This window comes from Galleria mellonella, unplaced genomic scaffold, assembly GCF_026898425.1.
Source record: "Galleria mellonella isolate WM207_F2 unplaced genomic scaffold, CSIRO_AGI_GalMel_v1 utg312, whole genome shotgun sequence".
NCBI classification, from domain to species: Eukaryota; Metazoa; Arthropoda; class Insecta; order Lepidoptera; family Pyralidae; genus Galleria; species Galleria mellonella.
The window spans coordinates 4,463,690-4,473,299 of NW_026442074.1; the positions used below are offsets into that span (position 1 = coordinate 4,463,690).

General features: G+C 31.9%; 2 protein-coding genes across 2 annotated transcripts; both read right to left on the reverse strand.

Annotated features, from left to right (window-relative positions):
- Positions 1-552: 552 nt before the first annotated feature.
- On the reverse strand, positions 553-2,232 carry LOC113515056 (protein ABHD11-like). Its single transcript, XM_026899191.3, has 3 exons — positions 1,660-2,232; positions 1,069-1,436; positions 553-845 (listed from the first exon to the last, which is right to left on the reverse strand). The coding sequence occupies exons 1-3, from the start codon at positions 2,089-2,091 to the stop codon at positions 707-709; spliced, it is 939 nt and encodes a 312-aa protein (XP_026754992.2). The 5' UTR covers positions 2,092-2,232; the 3' UTR covers positions 553-706.
- Positions 2,233-5,053: 2,821 nt separating this feature from the next.
- On the reverse strand, positions 5,054-6,977 carry LOC116412880 (protein ABHD11-like). The gene is made up of 2 exons (XM_031908676.2): positions 6,541-6,977; positions 5,054-5,462 (listed from the first exon to the last, which is right to left on the reverse strand). Exons 1-2 carry the CDS (start codon positions 6,931-6,933, stop codon positions 5,085-5,087), a joined length of 771 nt encoding a protein of 256 aa, XP_031764536.2. The 5' UTR covers positions 6,934-6,977; the 3' UTR covers positions 5,054-5,084.
- Between the last annotated feature and the right edge of the window lie 2,633 nt (positions 6,978-9,610).

Here is a 9,610-nt window from a genome sequence, read left to right on the forward strand (position 1 = left end):
TATTAGTACAAAATAATCTGAACATATCAGAACAATCCGATTGTGGACTAGAAGTCTCATAGAGAACGTTTTCATAAAGACGTGATCATAGGTTCAATCTCGTATCAAAATACTTGATGAAGTATCGTATTATTACTTGAAACAACTTGATGTATTGTCTATAAAAGATTCATTTAAATTTACATTGATAAACTAGCTTTTATCCGCAACTTCGAAGGCGTAAATGTGAAAGTAGTTTTTTAATTAGACTTTCAGAAACAGAAGGAAGGGAACCATTAGTATTAGTGTCTATTGCTAACAATATACCGCTATCAGCTGTTTTTTAATTGGTACTTCGCTACCGTATACCGATAGTGTAGGCCAAGTCTATTTTCACCCATCAAAGAAAACAATACAACAATTTAATTCGTGTTTTGTAGGTATAATGCAACATTATGCATTTATGGTAGTTACATTAGTGGATTTTAAACTTTTTTGTCTGCAAATCCTTTTTGCTCATGTAAAATTAATTCACACGACAATAAAAATGTTAATAGCATAAATAACAATAACTACAATAGTATTTTTTTATTTAACATCACTATAATATATTTGTATATAACAGAAAATGAACAACAAAAAATTGCACATTAACAATGACTATTTAAAAATCACAAATTTATCTAATACAAAATTTATTTTACATTAATTTATATTAATGGCAAAATTATTTTTCTTCTAAAAATTTACAAACTACTTCAAGGAACTTCTCAGGCTTTTGACTGTGCACCCAATGACCTGCACCTTCTATAAAGATTAATTCAGCTAATGGGAAGTATTCTTGGATCTCACGTAAGTCATTTTTGCTGTAAAAAAAGTGTAGGTATTATTAATACTGAATAATTTTCATCTTATTCAAATATTAATATTATTAAATTGATATCATATGTATCAATTGATTGATACTAAAAAGTTACAATATTAATAATAAACATAATTTCTTTATAATAGTCAAAATGATTTTTGTTATTTATGGTATATATATAATTAAATTCAAACTAAAAATAAATGAATTATTGTAATTCTTACCCAATATAATCTGATAATGAACCACCTATGAATAAAGTTGGTCCACAATATTGTAGGCCTCTTAGATTTGATGGAAAGCAAGATATATGTGACTGGAAGTTGTCTTTTAGAACTGGCAGGTTCACTCTCCATGTATATGCACCAGTGTTTGTCTGAATTAGATTAGTAATTAAAAAATTCCTCAAATTCACATCAGAAGTAATAGCTTTCAACTGCTCATCAGCTAGTTTTCTTGCTTTGGACATTGCTATTCCAGATGTTATTGAGACAGAGCTCATTGCATCAAATAAGTTTGCCATAGAGAAAATCTGTGGACTTGTCTTCACTGGTGATATATCAACCACAATCATGCTTGATATGAGGTCAGGCTAAAAGTTTAGATTTCATTAACATATAAATACATAATTACAGTAAATATAATGGTTCATCATATTTATAGTGTTATACTACAAACATGTTATCTGCAAATCTTAATTTTCATTATTTTAAACATGATGATTGTTATATAAATATTCACAGCTAATATTTTATAAGTTAGGATTGACACTGTTTTAAAAAATAATTTTGTACAAAAAACTACGTACAACTTACACATAGTAGAGACAGCACCATGGCAGTGCGACCACCCATACTGTGACCCAGAATGGAGATCTTCGATAACTCCAGTTTCTTCAACAGTTTCATTATGTCATGTGCCATGTGTATATAGGTGTGCTGAGATGCATGTCTGCTGTCTCCATGGTTCCTAGCGTCCACGCTGATGACTTTTCTCCCAGTCGTTCTGTGTATTGCTTTACTCATACTGTTCCAATTATTTTTTGAACCCAAGAGCCCATGTAAAATCACTAAAGGCGGCCGGGATGAGTTCTCGTAGTCAGAAGTGCTCTCATACGAAGCGTAAGCGAGATCTACTGTGTCTGAACTATCTAAATTGGATGTGTAACTTCTTTTTATGACATTTGGAATAATTTTGCCGCTGTTTATGTTGAACACATTTTTGGTACATAATTTAGTGACAAGCATTTTCTTTCTATATTGAAATAAATATTTTTGGCAATTAAAAGAAATATAAATAGAAATTTTTTAGTAAGTAGCTAAATATTATGATTTCAATTTATGGTCGAAGGTGAACACAGAGACTATGTCTAAAGAATGTGATTAATTCATATGAATGACTGAATACTGACTGCTTGACACGCTTTTGGTTGACATATAGTTAGTAACAAAAACGAATATTTCTTATGACTTTGTAAACGATCAATGTTTGTATAAGGTTTGTAGATGTTTGAGGTTTAAAAAATTTATTACCTATAAAATAGATTAAATTATTTTTTCTTAAAGGTTTTATTTAAATTTTGAACTGGCTTGCAAATAGAAAGCTGTTTATTGAAAAAAAAAAAACAAAGGAACATTATGGCGCGTAAAAAATTATTATTGTTCGTTATTCGTCATTGAACTTAAAAAGTAAAATTGTGTTTTTGATTTCCGCGCATTGCTTGAGAAAAGTACTATATACAAGCCTTGGCCACGACTAGGCATTGATGGACTCACGTATGTGTGCTTCGGCTACGCCTCGGTCCACATTTACACGTTTGTCCATCAATGCCTCAGTTGCTGGCCGCTGCAGTAATGTACTATACCATTTTATCTTATAAATGAATATACGATGTCAGATGAATTACTCCTGGGTGCTTGTTTATATACAAAGTGAAATTGATAGGACCCCGGATTATGTAGTTCGTACGAATATTTTTTTATACAACTGAGAATTGTAAACGAGTCGACGGCCCACCTGATGGAAAATGATAATCGATGCCTATAGAAATAAAAAAAATCATGGACATAACAATATACTGTGTTACCCATGATATTTTTCATGTGTTGCTATTTCTGAAGACCAGTTTGTAGTTTTTAATGAAAATGAAATGATCGACCCGTCTGCACTATCGTTACACGCTGGCAGGTCATCAGTGATGTATGATGAGGTAAGAATGAAACCAGGAGAGTTCGCCCATAGTTACGAATTCATAAAGAATTTAACACGATCGATTCCAGGAGGTCAATCTGATAGGTATATTGCTAGTAATGGGTTATAATATATATATATATATATATATATATATATATATATATATATATATATATATATATATATATATATATATATATATATATATATATATATATATACACAATTTCCTAAGAACGAATTACTTATTCTTTTCCGTGAACATGACTTTGCAGAACCATATGACTTAGTGGTAACAATTTATTCTTTACTGCATTACTTATAATTGTTTACTGTATTTTTAATATATACATTGAGTATAATAAAACTTTATATTATTGTAAGGCGAGTGTGAGAACGTTTGATTGTTTAAAACATTCGCGAACAGACTTTGTAGCACTAATAAAATAAAATTGTGGCTCTTTGTAGAAATCCGTAAGTCAACCAAAGGGGAGTGAAATTTTAAAATAATCCTGCTAACTAGTCCATGTGATGCTGATAATTTGCGAAAGGTCTTCATTTGTTATCATTTCAACATCGTTAGTTTTCTGCTACAGTTGGACAAAGTAGTATATCTAATATTACTTCAATCGTCTGAGCGTCCGTTCGGTTGACGCAAAGCAATATTTCAGCAACGGTACTTCAGCATTGTTCAAAATTGCTCTATATACCATATTATAAGGGTTTTTTACCGACTTAAAAAAGAGGGAAGTTTTCAATTCGAGTTTTTTATGTTTATTATTTCGTAACTCCGTCAATTCTAAAATGATTTGGAAAATTCTTTTTCTATCTAAAAGGAATGTTTACACGTTGGTTTCGTAGACCTTTTATCCAAATTGATTAAGTGATTTAGTTTTTAGATCAAAATACCTCGTTTTGTCACAATTGATGTCAGTTTTCTTTTGTGATACGAACTTTTAATTATCCAACTCAAAATGCAATCTCGAACATTAACTTAACATTAACTTTAGTGAAATAATTCATATTTATTTAGAGAGAAATTGTACAACCAAATTAAAAAATGTAGTAGGGTCTTCTGCGTGTACGTTATGTCCTACTCCTGGGACATATTTCAACTCGGCCTTTGGAAAATATTTTCGTATGGTATTAATGTGTTCAGGTCTAAAAATATCAGGATGTCATTATTTTTATTTTATATATAATTTTACATATTACATATTTTATTCCTAGCAGAGACTGCGATGACAAATGGTCCTAATAACGAGTCACCTGGTACTGGTCACAAATCTATTTGATGCTCACCTTAATAGTATATATATATATGCTATATACTTATAAGTCAGATCAGTCGCTCATTTGAGATAGAAGGAAACAATAAAATTCATATCTCATCCAAGATACCTTTTTTATGGAAAACGAACATCTAACTTGAAACACAACACATAACTCGAAGACAAACATTCGATTTGGTTTTTGGGAACAAAAAATAAATCCGGCGCAGGGGGTGTTCGGTACAATATTTTTACTCAAAAACCATAGAAATATAGGCAAATTTTTTTCATTTTGTCGTTTAGAATGATGGAAGCAAAGCACCTGTCTGACCGTTAAAGACCTAATGAAAAGTGGTAATCATCGTTTAAAGGCATGAAAAACACCATGGTCATCACAAAATATATAGTTATGCATATACTTTTCATTCTTGTGGACTAAGGTGCCTCTAAGGGTTGCCTCTATACCGAAACACTGTCATTTAAGTACATCTGCTTTACAGCAGAAACACAAGTAGGTCAGAAGTACCCAATCAAACAACTTTTGTACAAAGGCTCCCTAAAAATTCTGATATACAAGTAGTAATATTATAATGTCACAAAATATATATAGATATTTTTTTTTTACAACACAGAAACACTGGGGCAAACGAGTCATACAACTCACCTGATGGTACTATTATAAGTTATGACTTTTTTTTTTACAACACAGGGGGCAAACGAGCATACAGCTCACCTGATGGTAAGTGACTACCGCCGCCCGCCGACTAGAAATATACTTACGGAATGTAACTAGACTCTTTTCCACCAATAAACAAAGTTGGTCCTGAATATTGCTTTCCTGTCACTTCGCTAGGGAACGTTGCAATATGTTTGAAGTTTTCTTTTAAAGCAACTACATTACAATTCCAACCAATAGACTTGTCTGTTTTGGTGCCAATGTTCATAATAATGAAATTAGACATAGCTTCATCTTCAATTACCCCTGAAGTTATCAGTTCTTTCTTAACTTCAGATCTTGCTTCAACTAAATTTTTAAATTCATGGAATTTTATAGTTTTCATAAAATCAAGGAGTTTCGGAAAAAAATTATTTAAAATAGCAGTAGTTGGCACTGGAGATATATCAACTATGATCAAATGTGATACTTTGGATGGCTGAAATTACAAATAGACATCAAATAAATTCAAAACACAAGTTGATTTTGGTCCGTAAAAATAGATAGATAAATACTGTTTATGGCAAAGATTACAGAAGTAAAGTAAGTAAAAATACAAGAAAAGTCACGCAGAGAAAACAATGGGCACCCTTATCGCTAAAAGCAATCTCTTTCAGGCAACCTTTGGACGCATTGAAAAGAAGTAAATTATAATTATAAATAGTTTGGTCGAGATACAATGAAATGTTGTCTATTTTTAAATACATACAGATATGTAGTACATCTAATAATGAGAATATTGTATATAAATGTACATTTTAATTCTTCGATACTAACTTCAAATAACTCCTTCGATTGCGACATAATTAATATAGAATTGGAAATATATATCGATATATGTCCAATTAATAATAATCATATGATTATAATTTAAGAAGTATAAAAGTTAGTATTTTTTTTATTTACTAAACTACCATTATGAAAACATTCTTCAACAAATCCTGTAATGTTGGTGCAATAAAGTGTTAAATAAAAAATAAAAAAAAAAAAATATTATAATGCTTATCTTAATAGAAATATAAAATTCTCATGTCACTCTATTCATTCGAGCTAATGAAATGAAACGAAATGGTATAATGATCGAAATGGTACAACCGATTTTAATTAAATTTACTTGAGAGTATCTCTCTCTCTCTCTAAAGAACGAGAGAGCCACAAGCATACGATAACTACCTACAAAGAAGCGCCATTAAGCGCACAGTATAGATATCCCGCGTCTCATGGAACACAGTACGACATATAATAAAATTTTGAATACATTGCGCAGCGTCAAAACTAAAAATCGTTAATCATACGGCTGTGGTGCATTTTTGGCGGGAAAATAATCTACCATCTGATTCAGACCATTCGTCTGAATCAGCTGTTTCATTTCGGCCACTCTGCCTCCTATACCTGTATATAGTTTTTATCAAGATAAGAATAAAGGATATGTGACAGTAGGAGGCAAACGAACGTTTTTCAGGTCATCAGTATCATGTATACTAGGTACTTAGGTAAAGAAAATAAAATAACGGAACCTCAGTTAATGCAATCACCATTGCAGTTCTTCCGCCCATGCTGTGTCCAATAATATCTACGTGCTTTACTGACAATTTATTCATCAATTGAACTACATCAGAGGCCAAGTCTAGATAAGAATGGGAAGGATCGTGGGGACTTTCTCCGTGATTCCGAGCGTCTACAGCTATCACAGATCTTTGCATCTTTGAAGCTATTTTCTTTGACATACTCTCCCAATTTTTCTTAGCGCCCAATAATCCATGAAGTGTAAATATCGGTGTATCTTTCATAGGTTTTTTTCCGTGGATTATATGAGCTAAATCAACAGCTGACCTTTTACTCATATGATTGGTATTATAGAAATATTTCATAGATGAAAAGTAACAATTTCGAAAGTAAAACGTACCCATTCCATTCCTAGTAAACTAAACTGATTGTCAACAAGTACACATACGTTTACATACGTCATCCAATGCAATACGTAATCTAACATTTTATATAAAATTACAATCAACAATTCTATAACGTTGTCACTTGTAAAATAGAAAACTCTTTTGTTAAAACCATAGAAGAATTAGAAAATATAAGTAGTTATATTAAATATAACTACTTATATTTTCTAATTTAAGATTAAAACAATTCGCCCTAAGAACAAGGAATTACATAGAAGGGATGATAAAATAAAAACTGTAAATCATATGGTTGCCTTCTTTCTTTTTATGCAAATATAATTTGTAAAAAGAGGACGAAAGATACATTATCAGTTGTCTTTTTTCTCAATTCATAGCAGGCTAGTGTATAGAAAATGGTTGTTATGTCAATTATTTGTCAATGATAAAGTTTACATTACTAGATTATATATTCGATACAGTTTATGTAAAAAGTATGCAAGCAGGTTGTATCTGAATTTGGTAGGGTTATAAGACCGTATAACATTTTCTATACACTAGCCTCCTATGAATTGACAATTTTATCACTCCTATGCAATTCCTTGTTCTTAGAATTCGCCATTTACCATAGACGTCGTATAAACTACTTACGTGGGAGGAAAGGGATTGTTAGTGATGAAGACTGAGAATCCCATTGCTAGCAATATACCCAGCCAGGTCGACCTCCTCGCGGTTCTCCCTGGAAACTATCATGGTTAATTCCTTGCGAATTCGTCACGATGGGCTAACTGACCTGTTTTCATTGTCACCGAACACCCGTCACTGGTGCTTCACCAGCGTATCCCGTTAACGTAGGCGGGGTTGCCATTCCATTTTCACCTATAAAAAAACGTACTTACGTTAGGGGGTAAGGGATTGTTAGTAATGGGGAGGTTAGTCCCCATTGCTATCAATATACCTTGTCAAGTCGACCTCTACGCGGCCAAATTCACCTTTCTAATAGTGAAAGAATTTTCAAAATCGGATTAATAGTACTAGAGATTACCCCGAACATCTAAACTCACAAACTTTACCTTTTTATAATATTAGTATAAATATACAAATGTATATAATAATAAATTAAAATACTATATTATATTATACATACTAAATCTCGCTTAGGTGTCCAAAGCGAGATTTGGTATCTATACTTATTTGGTACAACGAACCACAATTTCATCAATGTCATCGTATCCATTTTTCGCCATAGACAAAATTAAAAATACCTGGCGCGTCTGGAAAAGTTTTTTAATTAATGGAGCTCTTCTTCCCCCCACCTTCCCGTCTTTGATTAAAAGGTCATCAACTTTTATTAAAGTGCCCTGGAATAAAGTGCCGAACAGCGCCCGACCGCTGCCCTGTTTGACGAAAAATAGTCGTATGCTGCTTCTTCAAAGTCGAATTTACTGCGATCCTTTATTTCTTAATCTTAGAGCCTCTCTTGTATCTTATTTCTTGGCAGCTTTTCTTGACTTCCGCACTTTCCTTGAATTTTACTTCGCCGGGTACCCCCATAACTGGTGTTAAGCTTTACAACCAGGGGGTTTGTACTTACCTATCTTTAAGGAATAGCGATTACTGTCTTTGTAGTTACCTTTGTATTGCTTGGTCTACTGGCATAATCTGAGAAAAATCACTTTTCCTTTAAGCTTCTCCTGCTGGTTACTCTGTTTGAGTCATAGATTCCTATTTGCTCTTTTATTGCAGTTGTTTTATTTAATTGTTTTATATAGTAATATTCTATGCATTTCTTTATGTATGTATTTATTGTACGTATATATTTATTTAATATATTATGTGTATGTTTATATTATATAAATTTATCAAGTATTGCTTTATTTTTCCTTTATTCAAAAATGCACCGCCTACGTATTTTTCGGTTTGCCCAATGGTTAACTGGTAGAGAACATCGTTCGGTGTTAAATCCGCCAAATGTACATAGAATTTTACTGAGCATTAAAGTTTAAATAAATTAAATAAATAATCCTTCTTTGTATTTAGTGGTGTTCTAGAGTATTCTATTAAATATTTACGAATTTATTAAATTTACGAATGGGACAGAGGTGCACAAGCAAACGACTTTTGTACAAAGTCTCCCTCTGGTATATATTCAGATCTTACGGTATATATTCAGATAACTGATCTCCTATGAATAATGTTGGACCTCTATATTTCTTTGTCTTCATACTTTTTGGAAATACTGTGATATGTATAAAATTTTTAATTAGACCATCTAAATTACATGTCCAACCTATGGTACCGACAGTTTTAATGTTGATATTACTCGTAGACAATATTACATACATATAAAGTGGTGTCATCGGTAATTGTTTGCTTCAACTGTTTTGGCAACTTTTCTTGCTTTGTTGACTGTTTTTAAATGCTCGAAGTTCACGGCTTTCATTTTAGCCAAAATTTTCGGATATAAATCCGTTAATTGTGATGTAGTCGAAATTGGTCATGAGTCGACGACGACTAGAGCGTATACTTGTTGTGGCTTTAAAAAAATAGATGTTATTTAATAAACTCAAAAAACCAAAATAAACCCATATTGTAAGTACCTACACATATGGACAGCATTATTGTTCTGAAATTTCCCGAAAATTTTAATTTCCGACAAACTCTCTGATCTCGTACCTATACCATCATACGCTAAAAT

What these genes read in the sequence shown, in the direction of transcription:
- LOC113515056 (XM_026899191.3), bottom strand. Translation starts at nt 2,091, where the DNA reads ATGCTTGTCACTAAATTATGTACCAAAAATGTGTTCAACATAAACAGC. An exon ending in TGGTGCTGTCTCTACTATGT is followed by an intron (nt 1,437 to 1,659) that starts GTAAGTTGTACG and finishes CTAAACTTTTAG; the next exon opens with CCTGACCTCATATCAAGCAT. An exon ending in TCATTATCAGATTATATTGG is followed by an intron (nt 846 to 1,068) that starts GTAAGAATTACA and finishes CTTTTTTTACAG; the next exon opens with CAAAAATGACTTACGTGAGA.
- LOC116412880 (XM_031908676.2), bottom strand. Translation starts at nt 6,933, where the DNA reads ATGGGTACGTTTTACTTTCGAAATTGTTACTTTTCATCTATGAAATAT. An exon ending in TGGTGATTGCATTAACTGAG is followed by an intron (nt 5,463 to 6,540) that starts GTTCCGTTATTT and finishes TTGTAATTTCAG; the next exon opens with CCATCCAAAGTATCACATTT.